This window comes from Sander vitreus, chromosome 19, assembly GCF_031162955.1.
Source record: "Sander vitreus isolate 19-12246 chromosome 19, sanVit1, whole genome shotgun sequence".
Taxonomy (NCBI): Eukaryota; Metazoa; Chordata; class Actinopteri; order Perciformes; family Percidae; genus Sander; species Sander vitreus.
The window spans coordinates 16,008,854-16,027,628 of record NC_135873.1 but is presented as its reverse complement, the minus strand read 5'-3'; the positions used below and the strand labels follow the sequence as shown (position 1 = coordinate 16,027,628).

Genomic DNA, 18,775 nt, shown 5'->3' with positions numbered 1-18,775 from the left:
GCAGCGGATCGATAGCTGTCCTCCAGAGCGATCAGAACTGGGTCCGTGACTGGTAGCAAAGGTCCGTTATCAACGCATGCCGTTTCTGATCGGAGAGGTGTTGAGAACTGTACACGAGTTGTTCCAAGAAAAACTTTTTCCTTTTTTTAACAAAAGAAAAATAGGACGGGGTACAGTAAAACTCATCAAAAGCGATTTCATACAATACTCTCATAATCTGTTCAGTTTAAGTCAGTTTGATTTCACACGTATCACACCCAAATGACGTGCAAGAAATATATATTAGGTGTTGAAATTAGTTCACGAGTAGGGTCTAAATGAAACGTGTTTGTGGTTTTTATATATTCCTGTGAGATCACAGCCAAGCAACACCTACAGATGTTAAGTCAGGGGTGTTAAACAACACCCCAGCGGGTCATAAAACAATGGCAAGAAAAATAAAGCGGCAGCTCTGAAACTGCAGTTTTGATTAGAATACAGGGAATAAACAAACCATCTGTTACCGGCGTGACTCAGCCGGCGAATTAATGTCTCTTTGGATCCATTAACAGCGACAGCAGCTCGTCGATACCGACGTGTTCTTCGGCCACACGAGGAATCCCTTCCGGCTCCAGAGGCGCCGTCCGCGGACCGATCGGACCTCTCCGGCGGGGTAAGCAACGCTGACCATTCCCAATAGCGCCGAAACGAGCTACGGCTTTGTCTAACTCGGTAATGCGGGAGCGACAACGGAATACAATGGGCTAGTTCTCAGTCTGACGCGGCGGGCGGCGCTCTCCTCGGACAAAAATCGAGACAACTCGGCTCTACAATGATAACGTAACTGACTAAGGTTGGCAAAAATGTGCCATGATTTGTAGTTAAAGGACAAGTTATTTTTCTCATCTCTCGTCTGTCTGAATATACCCGTATCCACTCTCTGAAACGCTCCGTTTTGGCGCCCGTCTCTTTGAGCCCCGCTCCCCAAAAAGCCCAGTCTACGGGACTGACATTGTCCTCTTAAGTCAGCGCCGTCGTGGCGGAATCATTTAGTTTACGCAGTCTTATCTTTAAACTAAAACACCTCGCGGTTAATAATCCAATCTTCCAGTCCTCTCAATAAAATGTAAAATATTCTTACTCTCCCAGCGCGCGGCAATAACACTTACCTGATACAGTTTATAAATACCATTAATATATGTATGCTGATAAATTAGAGCCGCCGGGGAGCGATGAAATGATACCGTTGTAAGTTTTCATGTTGTAGAAAAAACAGACTCCTAGTACAGAGACAAGCAGGCGATAAAGAGACCACGCGACACGGAGTAAGAAGTATATAACCAAGTGTATTCCCTCTGTTAATGTACACATATTTAGAGTCATCGCACTGGAACACTTTACAATAACATTTAGAAAGAACAGGAAGATACTGGGGGGGGGGGGGTGTATGCTCGGAACGGACAAAGAGAGAAACCAGACGAACGCGGCAAGAGACTAAATCGAAGGAGGCCGCAATCTCGTCTCTAGCCGCGTAGACAGAAATAGAGATAAAAGAAATTGGGGGGGGGGAACACAATGAAGGATGGATAGAGCCTGCTTCCTTCACAGGATATGGGAGACATACAGAGAGAAAGGAATAGATGCAAGACAAAACCCAAAAAAAAAAAAACAGATGGAGGATGGAATAAAAGGAGAATGGACGGTTTCAAGCTCATAACCCAAATGGCATTTGCTCATAGCAAAAGGAAATACATAGAAACCTTCCGTTTCCCAGAATCAATGTCATTTTTTTTCTCCAAACAGGAACGATAGTAGGGAAAACACATTTCTCTTAATAATGGCATGAGAGTCAAATATTTAGACATTTCACAAACTTTTTTCAGGATTTTTCTTTTCTTTTGATGGTACAGTTTATTTCATTACTATTTTTTTTTTTAATAGAGTTGAGAAAATTGGAATACTAGAGTTCGGTTGTACATCTTCCAGGGAACTGCCGTTCAACTCTTAACGCGTGTGCTCTTCCCACAGAGTTCGCTGCGCCCATTGGCTGCCATCAGTCCAGTCAGGCTAGAGAGAGGGGGGAGGGGGGGAGGCGAGAGACACAGCCGCCGCTTCAGCCACAAGGTATCTCTCTCTCTCTCTCCACAGCGGAACTCCAGCGAGAATGAATTCAGAATATCTCTAAAATGTCTCTCATTCCTCCAGAGAAAAGAATCAAAGGAAAAAGAAAAGAGCAAACCAAAAGTCTCGTACCGTTCACGAGAGGGCGGAGTCCGGGGAGCGGGGGTTCGGGCGGCACAAATCCTAAAGTCCGTCTTGGCCGCGCGTCGTCGGCGCGCTCTCGCTTTAGGTCCGTAGGTTTCCGCAACGTCTATACATGTATTTATAGTTATATAGAACAGAGTTTTGTCTGGTCGGCCGAAGGTTTTTTCTGTTTTTCGGTTATCGGTAACTGTAAGGACGTGACACAGTTTCTCTGCCGGCCCGCCTGGGGCGGGGGGCGCCTCGAAACCCCAGAAACACGACACAGATCCGCTGGAACAAAGGACGACCAAAGGGGGGTTTCGGCCTCGGCAAGTTTTTGGCGGCTAAACGTTACAGGTTAGCATCCGTCTCACACAGTCGCTACGACGGTCGATCGTTGCCATATTTTTTATTTTATTTTTTTAAACTCCACAGAAAGAAAAACAGTTTTTATCTCTTTTTCGTAAATGAATACTACATGCTTGAAACACGGCAGAGTTTACGTCGCGTCAGCTGCTTTAGCACCGGACAAGGAGAGAAACAGAGCACACGAGAGGAAGAGAGAGAGAGAGAGAAAGAGATCAGAGACGCGGAACACTTCCAGAGGTGGGTTTGACACAATGTTTCCGGCAGTATATATCGATTTTTACAGAGGGACGTCCAGTCGCTAATTTTAAACGGGTGGAAAATAATACGTCGATACAGTCTGAGGCGAAGGCTTAAGCTCGCCTCGGAACGAAGCGCAGACCACGACACAAATACCGACGGTGGCATTTTTCAACAGTCCTCGAGATATTAAATAACCGATGGCCGTCGGCTTCCGAGGCGTAATGGCCTTTGGTTAAATCCACACCACGGTTAACATTAAGCGAGAAGTCAAATCAATCAAAGCGAGGAACTGCGGCGTCGGCTCGCCTTTTTTTATTTAGCCGATTCGCGTGCGCCCACCCGACAATACTGAGTTTTAAAGGAACGACCCTCTGTTTGCATTTGCCACGCGCCGCCTTTTCTCTCTCCCTCTTTCTCTCTGTCTTTCGTCTCTTTCCTTCTCCGAGCGCATCTGCCGTCCCTCAGACGTAGTACTCTTTGTCTTTGTTCTTCTTGTTCTTGGTGACCGTCTTGGCGGCCCCGGGCTGTTTCTCCTTCACCAGGGCGCCATTGCTCTGCGTGGCCGAGTTGCTGATGTAATTGCGGCTCTGGTCCACTTGGTAGGAGCCCTCGTCGCGGTTGCGGTACTTGTACATGGCGTAGAGCAGGATGAGGATGCAGAGGGCGGCGGCCGCCACGATGCCCACCACCATGCCCGTGGTGCTGCTGGACTGCTGCACCTCCACGGCGCCGGGGAGTCCTCTCTCGGGAGACGTGGGGTCTGGAGTGGGAACATGGGGGAAATTGGGGGGATAGGTTATTCCCGGGACTCTGCGGCGGCCCGGGTCCGACGAGGGGTGGGCCGGCGGCAGCAGCACCCGGTCCCGGGTGTTCATTTTCCCAGCGGGGATCTTGTCGCCGTCACCAGCGGCCGGCTCGACGTGCGGGCCGAGCCGGTCGGGGTCGGCCGTGGGGGTGGAGGAGAGGGGAGGGCGGCGGGAGTCGGGGGAGCGGGAGAAATGGCGGTCTCGGGGGTTCTGGACACTGCCCTCGACGGCCGGGGGAGGGGGGAGGACGGTCCTGTCGGTGACCAGGGGGGAGTTTTTGTAATAGTCCTCGTCGTCCGACTCCGTCATCTCCCCCGAGCCGTACGCGGACACCTCGACGGTCTCCTCGCAGTCCTCCTGGTCCGGGGGGCAAGGGGGGCGGCCGTCGGGCAAGGGGAGGGACTCTTTGGTGGTTTCGAGCAAGGTGAGGAAAGGGCGGTAGGAGGTGGGGGGCGAGGGGATTACCGGGTAGCGGGTGGCGATGGACGGGGGGTCTAGGGAGTCCACGGTTATTATGGGCAACACTAATTCGCCTCCTAGGACAAGAAAGAGACAACGGAGAGAAAAAGAGCGTTAGAGACCGGCCGCGAGAGAGAGACCGCCTCCAGACCAACAGAAGAAAAACAACACCAGTATTAAAAGCTAACATTAGGGTTAGTTGTATAAGTCTAGTCAGTCTGTTGTATTTCAAAAAAGTGTAAATATGCTGACTAACTGCGAACTGCAATAAGTACAAGATCTAGGACTGTGCCGTACTCTAGCCTGCACCTGTTGCTCCCTGCGCTGCACAGACCTACATGCTACACGACTGATACAAGGTAAGTAGTCTACAAATTACACTGAACAACTAAACATGTATTGCACTAGACAGCCTATCCTTCGCTATGCTGCGATTGGTTAAACAAGGTAGCAAAAACCACGAGGTTCAGGTCACTTACATCAACAAATTGGCCGCATGATTTTTGCATGAAAAAAAATTACAAAAAGAAAGCTGTGTAAGATTGTTCTGGGATAGAGAAACAACTCCCCAACCCCCCCACCCCCCTTATTTACCTCATCTCCTCTTTAGCTTTTATTTTTGAATTGGGTGAAATGTATAGTATTATTCATTTGTCATTGTGTATTTCTAATTTACAATTAGCTTAATCTGTACGCCAACCCTTTAGGAGCTGCTGCGGGAAAGCGACGCCCCTAATTTGTATCCCAAACGGCACACGTAAACACGTGGGCAACGGTTTCCTTCTCCAACGTACAATATGTAACTTTCTGCCGCCAGGCAGCGAGCGCGGAATTGCGGGACTTGTAGTTTTTATCGTCAGACGCCGTCCCCGATTGGAACGCGTCCGTTCACGGACGAGTTTACCCATTCGAGGTTATTCGCGTCAGCCCGGCTTCAGTCGGCATTCGATTTTAACTTCCCCTTCGTTCGAGATTGGCGACGCGATCGGGGTCAAAGAAAGCAGACGTTATTACGGAGCATTGAGAGAAAACGACTGCAGTTATTATCGCTAGAGATTTGCATCCGACCTAAAGCTTTGCGGCACTCGATCATCCGTTTCGTCGCTAGGTTCTGCGTAAGGGGCCGTCGACACACTACCGTTTCGGTAGATCGGTAACGACGGCGGGGATGCAAAACGTTGGCTATTTCTTGAAAAAATAGTCACCAATAATTAGTTTTCACGACGCTTGCGTTACTTCCCAATACGTACGTTATTTGTGGAAAATATGAAATAAAAATGTAATTCTCTCATTGCGATTGCTGTAGTAGGCTACTTCCCAATCACTCACCGCTACTTACTACAGGACACGATTTCCCGAAACAAGTTCTACGGAAGCGGGACTCGATTGTCTCTGAAAAATATTCACGAAAATCTAATAAAAGGGCCTTTTCTCATTACGATTGCCGTAGCACTTCCCGCTACTTACTACAGGACACGATTTTCCGAAACAAGTTATACGGAAGCGGGACTCGATTGTCTCTGAAAAATATTCACCAAAATTCAATGAAATTAGTTTTTCTCATTCCGATTGCCTTAGTACTTCCCGATAACTCACTGCTACTTATTTTTGGTGATTATTTTCCAGAGAAAATTGAGTTCTGCTTCAACGTAAGTTGACATTTTAGGATAACTTGATCTGTAGTGAGTAGCTGTGAGAGATTTGGAAGTACTACAGCAATCGGAATGAGAAAAACTCATTTCGCTGATTTTCGGTGAATCTTTTTCAGAGAAAATTGAATCCTGCTTCCACGCAAGTTGACATTTTAGGATAATTTGAACTGTAGTAAGCAGCTGTGAGAGATATGGAAGTACTACAGCAATCAAAATGAGACGATTTTATATTTTAAAGCAATAATCCCGTTTTGCTTCCATATTCGGCAAAAACTGAACCGTGTGATTACAGTTACTATCGAACGTATCATCCGGGCGTCCTCGCTTCGATGGAAGTTACGAGTAATCGTAGGGCGAAAGGTTACACGACGCCACCGACGGGCGACTAAAGGAAACGTCCCGTGTCAAAAATAAAATAACAGATTTCTCTGAGTTTGTAATTTGGTATAGCGTAAGTACACCAGTTATAAAAAGATATAACATCTGTTTTTAGACATTTTAATGGTTACATATTGTACCTTTAAACAGCCAGCGACAGGAATAAAGAGTTAAAGAGCCAGGACGGTTAGGTAGCCCACCGTAAAAGACCCAAATTGAATAAAGATAGTCGGGCGTGTGACAATATCATTTAGGTGCGAAGGGCCCAGCTTGGGTTAAGGGTTAAACATAGTGGTAGTACGTTAACAGAACATGTCAGAATAGCAGTTTATACACTACATTTTACTTTGAAAACAGTTTTCTCTTCAGTCAAAGAAACAGTTGGAAAAACATAGCAAGGGGGTGATTAGATTATGGCACATCTTGGGGGAGGGGGGGGGGGGGGGGGGGTGAGAAAAAGGGAAGGTAACAGTAAAACATGAGCAAAGAAACGGCAATATCCCCAGCGTAAAATCACGACTCTGGCTCTTTGTTCGTTGGATGAGGTAAATCAGAGCGACTCGGAGGGAGAGGGGTGGGATCGGGCATTTGTAAGGGGAGGTGTTTGGGACGGATGGCTTTAAATGAGCTCGGAAAGGTCTCTTCTCCCCACCCCAACCCTGTCAGTTATACAAGCATACATTTTCATACAATAGGATTAAGCATTAAGTTAAGAAAGCCACTAAACATGTCACATAACAACAGAGAGAAACAGCCCTTGAAATGAAGCAAAAATGTGAAAGCTGTTATTGGGGAAAAAGAACACAGTCAACCCTCGTCGGAACTTGTTATTCCATTGCCGGAAAGGCTAGTTTCCACGGCCGTTATCGTGAGAACTTTGTTTGTTCACCCAGACGGCCGAGAGGACGGCAGAGTCGCGCTCGAGGAACAAAGAAGAGCCGCACCGACGGAGGAAGATTTTGGCAAGTTTAACGCACAGAAATGGGTTTGTTTTATTTAGGAGATCTCTGGGGGGGGGGGGGGATTTTAAATTTTAAAGTTTTCTACCTGCAGCCCACTTAAAGTACACGTGGCCGATATTCCAAACCCAGAGAGTGGTGGTGAAAAGAAAGGGATTACTTTTAGTTTCCCTTGTTGTGTTGGCTGGTATGGCGGTAGATGTGTTGTGACAGAAAGAGGTTAGGGCAATGACTTTATTGGTGAGTTTGGGTTAACAACTCTCCATTGCAGAGGCAGCACCAGCAGATGCTCGTTGAGGGAGTGGCCTGCGCACCTGTAGCCAACTGGAGTGGTCACGAGCTGGCGGCAGACTCCTCGGACGAAGACTCGGCAGGACAAAGACTGAGGAGTCTCTGCGCACAACGCACACCACTATCGCACATCTGGATGGATGTGGGTATGCATGCATGCATGCCCTGCATGCACCACACGCCTTGCCGCACGTAATAAGTACCGCTCTCTAGTATTCGAGGCATCTATCGTGTGTTTCTGTTCCCACTCGTTACCACTAATGTCGAGAGATAAAGACACTTACTTGCTTACTGACTGACTTTGCAATCTCCTCACAACTCCAAATCTATTTCAAAGACTCTGTTGTTTGCACTCAAACTATTGAAGGAGCTCACCGTGCTTGCTTGCAGTGCTTTCCCCAACCCCCTCAATCCCAACGACACACACCTGCTGCAACGACTCAGATCCCTCAAACTAGCACATGCAACTACTCAAATCCCTCGCAATATATTGTGGAGATGTTGGTGACTGCTCTGTGGGTGCCGAACAATCAAACGCAGAGGCGGTCGCGTATCGCAAAGATTTACACATTCCTATCACGGTCCCAAGCCCGGAGCTACGAATGTACCTGCCAGAGATGGGAGAAAGTTGCAAGAGTCGCGACTCGTCGAGCAAGTCAAGTCCTACAAAAGTTTCCATTTTTAAACAAGCTAAAGACAGCGGTTATGAACTGCTGGACTTTTATTTGTATTTTTTCCTATTCAATATTCAAAAGACATACAGCTGAACACATTTCTCCTGTCCTAATCACTTTTCATATGTGAGTCAAACGGTGAAAAAATAAACATTACGACGGATACGGTGAAAATATCTACATTTTTTCAAAAACGGTCCACTCGCTTTTGCCCTCGTGACATTCTCTGACGCCTATACTCTTAATCACGTGTCAAACTCAAGGCCCTGGGGCTAAATCAGGCCCCTCACAAATTTTGATCCGGCCCGCATATCAATTCAGGTTCGCAATACAACGGAATTTGTCAGATTTGACCACATTGACAAAAATCCCCACAGAACCGGTCAGTTTGCATATTTAGGCTGTTAAACAGGTTGTTGTGAGTCGGCCGTGTGGGAGCCGGCTTTTAAAAATGTCATCATTGTTTTGCTCGATTAGCTAAACTCTATGATGGCTAAGGAACCGTTTTGCAGATTCTTTTTAGGGCTTTATGTCGACCAAACTGTAAATGACAAGATGCAATAATACAGTCAAAGATATTTGACTTTGACGAAATTAAAGTGTGTCAATAAAACTATTAATGTTTGGCCCTTGATGTGATTTTCATTTTTCAGTGTGGCACTTAGTGAAACTGAGTTTGACACCCCTGCTCTAAATGATAATGTCATATTTATTGATCTCACACACACGGCAATGCCACGCGACCATTTGTGTCGTCTAAAACACTCTCCTACATAAAGATGTGCTGCCGTATTTAACGTGTCTGGAGAAAATGTAACCTCACGGTTACAGAGACCAAAATGATCACTGTTTTCGGTATTTTCGCGGCATTTGTAAAAGTGTGTTCGATATGTTCAGTCTATATATAGTCTGTTTACTGGCATTGCATGTTGTTAGCAAATTGCCCTAACCCAACCTGAATATCAACACGTGGCTGCACAAGTCAGTCCCTCCAGGACGTCGCGATCGCACCGATTCAGGCGAATTCAACCAATCGGTGCGAATTTGGTGCGACTCGCAATTTTGACCAATCAGCGCAACTTTTCCGCAAGTTTCGCCAATAACCGGAGTCTCGTGCGACTTCAACCGATCCCAGCAGTCCCGCGTGCCAGACTTTACGTCAGTGCGTGACTCTGAGAGCCACTGAGTGAGAGGGAGTGAGAACGGAGTGAAGACGAAACGCGCGTGACTCCAACATCTCGCATTACCAACAAAACGTACAGCGAAAGTCCATGCGAAACATTTCGGACCGTCCTGCCAACCTGTTTACATTTTAACATCAACGTACGCTGTAACGATTTTTCGCTCTAAAGTTGCCGAAAGCTGCCGCTGTTTCAATCCTGTTGGCGGGCGGGGCTGCTCGGTTCCCCCTGCGATTGACCCGCGCACGCAAATGCACGGTGGATGCAGGAAAAAATGGATTTGAGACAACACGATGACCTAAATTGAGGACAGCTGCGCTGGTTATTGTAAGTGCAATGATAAGTTAAAGTCCAATAAGTACTTGATCAAACCGTATGAATGTGTCAGGTTAAGAAAATGAAAAAAAAAAAGAATAATAAAAATGTAAAGATCAACGAGCCACTGACACATATGTTCAAATTTCATTCAATCAATAAATTATTCAAGGACGTATTATCAACAATTATCGTAAAAGTCTTTAACGGTAATGGGTTGTTCCGACAAATCGCTCGTGTCGCTCTGCCGTGCTCTCGGCGCATAGCCCGGAGGCCGCCGTCCCGTGTGACTGGGGAGCGGTGGCGTCGTCGTCTAATAGTGAACTTCGGCCCCTACAGTTATCAAGTGAACCCTTGTTTTGTTTCCCGTCGCGTGACCCGAGCCCGCGGTTTACGCCGATCGACGGCTTCGATTGGCTCTCCCCTTCTCCGCGACTGCGCCCTCTTTTTCTCTAACCCGGGCGGGTCGGGGATGGGCTGAGAGAGAAAAACAAAAACCGCGTCATAAATAACACGGATGTTAACAGTTGTGTTCTCCTGAAAGCTGCCAAGAACCATGGACCGTTTTGATGGATTTTTAACGTGCGGGAAGTTGCGACTGAGACATTTAGGTATTTTATTACACAACTGTCTAATTGCTTCTTTTTTTTTTTTTACATAATCACGGCTTCTTTGTTTAACCGCAATTAATACAAGCATTTGTAATGAACTAAAGTCCCAAGGGGTAATGCTGTTTTTTTGATTTTGTTTGGTTGTGCCAAATTGTAACTATAAAAATGATTATTGGAGATTATTTCAATTGTTAGTTGTTGGCACTTGTATACGTGTTCATAGCAAATAGCGATGACTATTTTTGGTCTGTTTTTTTATTAACGATTAATGCTTTTAATTTTTATTGATGAGGATACATGTTCTGTGTACATTTTATGTTCATTTAGGATAAAAAAGATTAAAAAAATGTATGATAATAATAATAAATGACGTTTACTTTATGGGCTGCGTACTTGGGAAAACGTATTTGTTTGAAAAAGTAATAATATTTTTCAATTTCACCCGAAAGAGACAATTATATCGTCAATCGCAATATTTTGTACGGTGATATCTGGAATTGTTACAGCTCTACGTCGGCAGTGTTTGGACTGAAAAATACGTGTGGCGTGATGATTCCGGCGTGTGGGCGTCTCTTTTTGTAACATTGTATCCGTGTAATTTAGGCATCGAAAACGGAGCGAGAGATGCAAAGATATTCAGCCCGAATGATTGCGTTTGACTCCAATGATTTAAACGGCCGAGGCAGTAAAACCACGTTTGTCCAACGTGATGACATTATTTCTTTATCTTTACCCCCGGCGCGGCCGGTATGAGTCATCCCCCCTCCCCTTATTTACTCAAAAGGAGAACAGGGCAGATGGATCCTGATGCATCTACGTCGGTCTCCTGACAAACATCTTTATTCTGCCCATCACGTCGCCTCGCTCGCGTCGATCGAAATGGTTGTTTGGAGTTTGAACGTTCTATAAGTCAGCTTTGATTAGAGCACGCTGATGGAAAATCCAGCAGCGTGTCTAAGCGTAATATATATATATTCTCTCGTGACAGAGTAGGTGTAATGATGATGATAATAATAATACAACAATAAGGCATATGATCAGTGCAACAAAGGGGAAAAACTGTTTACAGGTGCTGCGTTTGCTGCGGTCGCTCTCGGGCAAAGCGATTGATTTTGACACAAAAGGAATGACGCCCCGCCCGTATCGGGCCCGTTTCTGCTCTGTTTTTCTCCTACCATGGTGCTGCAACCACGTATATCTGAAGTGTTCATGTCGTGCGATATCAGATAAATCGTGTCTGTTTTTGTGTGCGCTCGAGGGAATATCGATCAAACTGGCTTGTATCTGTTTTTGCAAATGACCTCAATCTGCTTTGCCTCTTTTCCACTGTAAGCTTTCCTTTACGTGTATTTGTCAAATGAAAAGGTCAAACAACTGCCAAACTAACTGGCTCTTCGAAAATGCGTGTAATGGATAATCATAATAATGAAAATAATTAAGAAATAACTGGGTTAGGTGGTCCGGAAAGCACGTTTACCGGCGTTTCTCCACCATCCTTCCGAAAGAAACTGTGATATTTGCTTACAGTTCAAAGTGTGAACAAAGAACCCATTCTCCATCCGCTGCTCTGGGTGATAGTCAGATTTGAATTGTAATTTCAATAGGATTTTGCAACGGATAGCAGAAATACTTAAAGCAGCAGCAGGTAGAATTCAAAAGAACGCAAGGATTGAAAGTAGAGTGAGACATCTCTCTGCAGCTCTCCTTCTCCTCTCTGTCTGCATGACAGCTACAGTATCTATCTATCTATCTATCTGGTCCGATCAGTGGTGCAGAAGTTTAGTTTTCTCTCAGACCAATTGAATTACAATGTGCTGAAAGGTTATTATGGAATTTTTGCCCAACAATGCCAAAAATATACTGCCTACCAGAGCTTTAATAAGAAAATGCACCAGCGATCGGTTTTGAAGTTAAGCGGTTACGCTGCGTTCTGCGTTTTTGATACGTGCGTCTAACGGTAGACTGGCGCCGGTCTATCTGTCCGTTCTATTGGAGCCAGCGGATGTGATAACTGATTCAATTATTAGCTATTATCAAAGATATTTGATTCAGTTCAATTCAATTTTATTAATAGTGTCAAATCATAACAGGAATTATCTCAGGACACTTTACAGACAGAGCAGGTCTAGACCACACTCTATAATTTACAAAGACCCAACAATTCCAGTGATTCCCCCAAGAGCAAGCATGAATGCGTAAGTGCGACAGTGGCGAGGAAAAACTCCCTTTTAGGAAGAAATCTCGGACAGACCCAGGCTCTTGGTAGGTGGTGTCTGACGGTGCCGTGTTGATTAATAACATTATGAACATGTAGATTAATAACTATCAAATTGACAAATAATAAACGCGGCGCTGCCCTGGACCCGGGGGACAATAACTGAACCGTGAATACCGTCTCAAAAGGGGGTGTTGAAAATACAGATATTAATTGATTTAATTAATTCATCTCATATTTATAAAGTGAACAGTGAAGCTACTGAGGCTGTACAACCAGCTGTTATTACAACATATGCACAAATAATCTTCAGCAACACTGATTAATAATCAATTCTTCAGTTGTTAAAATATCTTTGATAATAGCTAATAATTGAATCTGTACCCCCCATTTGCAGGTTGCCTCTATAGCCTGTCGCCTGATGAATTATTGAGGAGCTCCCGAAATTAAGCTCTGATCTCGTCAGAGTAACACCGATTTAGCGCCTACGACATCCTGCGACTGAGAAGCAGCTCCGAGGTATGCGAGAGAGGGGGAAAGTGAGGTAGAGTTCCGCATGCAGATGAAAATCAAAGGTCTAATGTTGTCGGAGAGACACGTTTGTAGAATAGCTTCTTTAATGTGAAAACAATGCGTCTATGGATTTACTTTTTTAAGTATACTGTTCATACAGATATGGTTTTGGGTGTGTTTTTTCTCAGTACCGTAGCCTACATGTTTCATCTTTGTCCCCACTTCCCAGGCCTCGTCACCCGTCTGACAGAGGCTCATTAACAGCACCGGAGCACCCAAACCAGAGCTTTAATTGGGCGATGTAATTAAGGCTCCCTAACATATTTAATTAGCCTGCTGGGAAAGGTGGGAATCGTTCACAGGAATTTCACTCCATTTACTCTCAATTTCATATCCTCTCTTCGGCTTCCTCTTCCCTCTCTCTTCCCTCTCTCTCCGCCCTCGCTCCTTTCCATATTTCTCTCTCTCCTGCTTTGAGCGGGGAAGGGAACGTGATACAAATCTCAACGAGGGTCAGTATGTACCGTACATCGCTGTAGGAAGGAGTTGTATTGATCCCCCGTGTATTCACAGCGGTCATATCTGGCTCGGCTTAATAGAAAATCCACAGCCGTGCTTAACATCTCTTCTCCTTCCTGAAGGCAGTTCAATAAGACGGAGCTGCGTCCTCACACGGAATTGAAAAACTCGAGGCCTGTGTTTGTGGAGCAGTGATGGAGAGGGAGAGGGAGAGGGGGGGGGGACACACGTTTCCGCGGACAATGTTGATTCTTCTCTCCTGGTTGACAGTTTTCACCGAGGTTTATCCGACCCCCGCCGGCTTTGCCTAGCTGGAACTCTTGTGGCATCTGGAAGGTGCGATACGGAGCGTGTGTGCGTGCGTGTACGCGCCAGAGCGTGTTTGTTGTTTCTCAAGAAAGAAAACTTTACACCCACAGAGCGAGAGAGACAAGTGTGTCTGTCTGTCCGTCTGTCTGGTAAGGTGAGCATGCCTGCCCCCTGTATGTGTGTGTTTGTGTGGGCATATGAGAGAGAGAGAGATACGTTTCCCCATGGGAGATTAGGCCTGGGCATAGCATCCGCTGAAAAACTCTCATTTCTCCTTTTGATAAGGAGGGAATTGAGTCTCTATTTCGGTCCCCACCACCTCCAGAGAAAACCGCAGGGGAAAGCTACACTCGGAGCACAGGTTCAGATCAGTTTCTCCTCACGCAAACGTACCGAATGCTATAATCTCCTGCTGTTTACAGTCCAACATATATTCTATTCGAAGCACTAATCCCCATTCCTGAAAAAGAACTTTAGTAAACTGCTCGAATCACGTTTGTTCCGTTATTGTTCGATGAAGGTTTGCTCTACCCTCGGGACAGAGTATCATAGATTTTGGGCAAATCTGGCCTTGATGTTGTTTAATTCGCGATAGATCCATACTGAGATTAGTCATGCATTTTTAAATTGGTAATGTAAGTACATTTCTTTCTATTTTGTAAAAGCCTGAAATGAACTTGTAATAAACTGTACGTGCTCACGTTTGCTTTTGTTTTTGTCTACAGCAGTTTCTGCCAAGGAGGGGGTCTGGGGAACCCCAGGAGTGCTTATATGCTTTTTTGAAAAGTGACAATGTGTGCAAATTAAGCATACTTAATGTGCGCTTCTAGGCATGGTTTCCTAGAGAGAGCAGAGTGTGATGTGATTAAAGAAGCAGTGAAATAAAAGAAACACTTGCCAAGTTCTAATCCCGTTTCCGTGTGTTAATTGTTCCATTATCTCTTGTGGCATACTAAATATTTGTCAAAGAATTATTCATTATTTTAATATTTTTAAAGCGAGCTCCCTCAAACCTAATAATACACTATTTTCCGTGCAAGTCGCGAGCATTTTTACTGAATGTGTTTGACTCGTTGCGATCTATAATATGCTAATCGAGTGTGCATTTATGGACTTAATTTATAAAGATTGCTTTTGCCCCAGGAGTCATTAACGGGGTTCAAGAAGAACACTTTCTACTATTTAAATCCCAATAAGTTAGCGCTGTAACAGCATGCATACTGGCACTGCTTTAATGATAGGTTTCATGGAGGCAACTGTTGTTGTCACGCCACCCACACCAGCCATTTAAATCTGCAACGCCATTCGACAACATAAATCTTGCCAGACATGATATTTCAGGATAAAATGTCATGAAATGTGGATCTGAATAGGCTATCTCTATTTTTTCTCCTAGATCCAGTCATTTGAATCACACTGCCTGACTGTCGGTGGTTCTTGGCAGCTTTCGAATACGGTCGGCCTAATAGAGCTAGAAGGCACAGCGGCAGGGAGTCAAACACCTGACCTTTAGCTTCCACCTCCTGTCACGGTGTCAAAACGTGACTTAGACCTGCTGTTGCCTCTGCCACCGGGCCTGCCAGGCTACAGCTGTGCGCTGCGTTTCCACGTCGAAACTGTCCCGTCGTGTTAAAATTGGGGCGAGATATTGGTGCAACAGCTGGGTAAATGCCAGACGCTACCGCTCGGCCGAGCAATTTATGGACAGACTGCCTGCCGGTTTGAAAAACCAATAAGAAAAGGAGGGATGGGGGCGCATGTGTGGCCAATCAGAGCTGCGTACGGAGGGGCTTTGCAGTCGCAAAGTGTCACGTAAAAGGGAGATGGACCAGTAGTCTAGGTGAGCCTACTCGTGTTTCTACGGTAAGCTGCACTTTGCCGTTGGATACCAAGTACTGTGAAGACAGAACCTCCTGAGTTGACTCACCATTTCCAGGCTCACACTCCTCCAAATCTTCGTCATCGCTAGGACACTCAGCTGATGCTACCAAGAGGTCATCTGCATTCTGGAAGAACAGAGACAGAGTAGAGAGAGTCAGGACACATTTTATTGGTGTAGAGGATAGACAGAAGAGTCTCTGGCAGAGGTGTCCACTCCACTGCTATCTACGTACGCACTAGGGCTGCACGATATGATGAAAATATGCCATACCGATAAACAGATGTTAAAATGTCCTCGGTTCTGCATTTCTGCTGCTTTCAGTATTCTGCTAAAATACAACAAATTGCTTGTTGAATTTATAACAAATGAACGGAAATCATTTCCAACATTCTTTTATTGAACATTGAAATGAACATAAAAGGCTCCATAAAAAAAAAAAAAAGAGTGACAGTTACCTTTTAAAGTGCAGTTTTCTGCTGATTTTTTTCTTTCAACTAACAAAAAATCTCAGAGTGTCTTTCGTGAAGTGTCACAACCTTTCACGATAACAAAAACGATATATTGTGCGGCCCTATTATGTACACATAAGCTTACGCAACCTTGTAGCAAATTTTCTGAAAAGATGCTGGCTGGGTGTGCTTTATGAGTAGTAGTATTTATGTAAGCAGAGTCCAAGTGAAACGAGCTCTTTCGGGACAAACGCCAACCGATTAAAGAGGTGTGTTTTGTCTGAAACGGGAATCTGTCTTTCTTGACCCAGCTCTTCCTCCTTACTGCATGACTCACACAAGCTGCATGTCTAGACGGTACACCCTCACCTTCTCCTTACTCCATAGAAAACGGCACAAAATTAATCAATTAAAGTGTGCACTGCTTTGAATGGAGCGACCCGGACATCAATAACTGCCGGCGGCGGGGCGTGTTTGCGGCCATAATCCGTCTTGCTGACTGAATGTCAAACGGCTGCTTCGGCCTCCAACAGTTGTAATTTGGTGCGACGTCTGTGACCACTCGTAAACCCCAATTCCAACAACGTCAGCACCGAGTGTAATTTATTGGATAGAAAAAACGTGTCACATGAGGACCACTAACCCAGTGCGCTGATACATGCTGGAGGAGTCGCTCCAAACTCCAGTTTGACTCGCTCAGAACTTTTCTAATCAGTTTCCAAGAATCCACAAAGGAGACGACTTGAAAGCGTCTCGCGTCCGTCCAGACGCCAACACCTGGGGGTGCTCTCGTCTTAAGACAGTAGCAGCACGACTGCTGCTTGTGATCTTAGTTTTATAACACCCTGACTCCAAATTTGGGTCAGAGCGAGACAAGTGATGACTCCAACTGTTTCGTGGAAGGGGTGAAGGGAAGAGAAAAATCAGGCCCCACACACACACACACACACACACACACACACACACACACACACACACACACACACATCAAAAGGTAGATCTATTATTCTAAGCATCAAAGCACATTATTCCACTGTGATCAAAGCTGCAGCGGGACGGGTAGCTCAGAGCTTTTGGAGAAATTGGAATTTCTGTTTCCGCTCGCTTGCTTTCCACCACCCTGGCCTGTCTCCGCTGTGTCTTGGCGGGTGTTAAAGATATATTTATTAGAGCTCCGTGGTTCCTGTTGGCTTTGCCCATCGCAGTATTTATAACGCTATTACTAGGTTTTCTCTAGCACAAAATGACAGCACAGACCCCCTAGGATGGATTATTAACTACACAAATGACTGAGATGTATGTATTAGGGCTGTCAAGATTAACGGCATGACAGGAGGTAACAAATTACTTTTTTTGGACGCGCGATTAACGCACGCGACTTCTGTGATTTGGGCCTCGGGCCGCTCCGTAGTTTGGGAAATCAGGAAGCGATGCAGCAGTGACGTTGTGGATGGCTAGCGGAAACAAAGCTATACCTGAGCAGAAATGGATAAAGAAAAGGCTCTTTTGAATGGCAGGTTGAGTTTCAAAGCCCTTCCAGATGGTTCTCTCCACAAGACTAAAGTTATTTGCATGAGCTGTCCATGTGAACTGAGTTACCTCCGGAGTACGCAGAGTCTCAAAGACCACTTGAGCATTATAAACTTGAAAAATATCCCTTTAAACAGACAATGTGTGATTCATTTTAAATGTACTTTGCAGCAGATCAGGTATTGTCAGTTTAAAGCTGTAACCTATAGCACCAACACTTTTTCCACCGCAGACCTACTTAATATTGACAATATGGCTGGGGACCCCTCTGTAGTGTGAAGATACTGGTGTGAGCTGCAACTGCAAATTAACATTAATTTCTCTTCTTCAGAGACATGACTGAATTATTCTACACTAATTTTAATATTTCTCTATATGGTTTTTCATTTGGGCAAAAGAAGATGATCTACACTCAAATCACTAGCAGTGAATTATCCATTTCCTGTAACATACAGTGTATTTTGACTGAAACATATCAATCTATATTATTCCTACAAGCCGCGCAAAGTTTAAAATTACTATTCAATATCAGGTTATATTAGGTAATAACGGTTCTAACCTCCGGTGGATTTCTGAGGACTATGGTTAACTGCTCCTCAGATCTCTGCAGGGTAAATCCAGACAGCTAGCTAGACTATCTGTCCAATCTGAGTTTTCTGTTGCACGACTAAAACAACCTTTGAACGTACACATGTTCCAACAAAACAAGTTCCTTCCCTAGACTATTTTGCAGAGGCACCGGGGCTCTGTCCGGCACTTAGCTCCGCCCAAGATGATTGTGATTGGTTTGAAGAAATGCCAATTAACCAGAGCACGTTTTTCTCCCATCCAGAAATGCTGTGTGGACCAGCCAGACCTAATACTGACTGAGTTACCCACCGTACCCACAGCCAGACTGCACCGAGAAGCCACATAACCAGGATTTAAAGCATGTAAAGCAGTGCCTGAAATAAAGACTCGTGTCTGCGTTATTAAAAGCAAAAGTGGGCTCTGACTTGGTTCCAGACGTCTGACTCACTGTCCAGCTCTCTGATGTATCTCACAGGGATTTAAATAGCTCTCACAATGTCAGTTTCTTCGATTTAAATAACAATCAGATCTTTGTAGGCGGATTTGACTAGAGACGACAAATGCCCAGGAAAATGGTAACAAGCATGTAGGAGATTGGTGTTGTAACAACATGACAAACTGTAACTGCTT

The 18,775-nt window shown here is 45.1% G+C and overlaps 1 protein-coding gene across 3 annotated transcripts in view; it reads right to left on the bottom strand.

The window, feature by feature from the left end:
* Positions 1 to 2,885: 2,885 nt before the first annotated feature.
* nrxn2b (neurexin 2b) overlaps positions 2,886 to 18,775 on the bottom strand; it is a 652,809-nt gene continuing 636,919 nt past the window's right edge. For all 3 annotated transcript variants that reach the window (XM_078276170.1, XM_078276169.1, XM_078276171.1), the window contains 2 exons: positions 15,642 to 15,720; positions 2,886 to 4,174 (listed from right to left, as the gene is read on the bottom strand). In XM_078276170.1, coding sequence (XP_078132296.1) covers positions 3,294 to 4,174; positions 15,642 to 15,720 — 960 coding nt within the window. In that variant the 3' untranslated portion in view covers positions 2,886 to 3,293. The remainder of the gene's footprint in view (positions 4,175 to 15,641; positions 15,721 to 18,775) is intronic.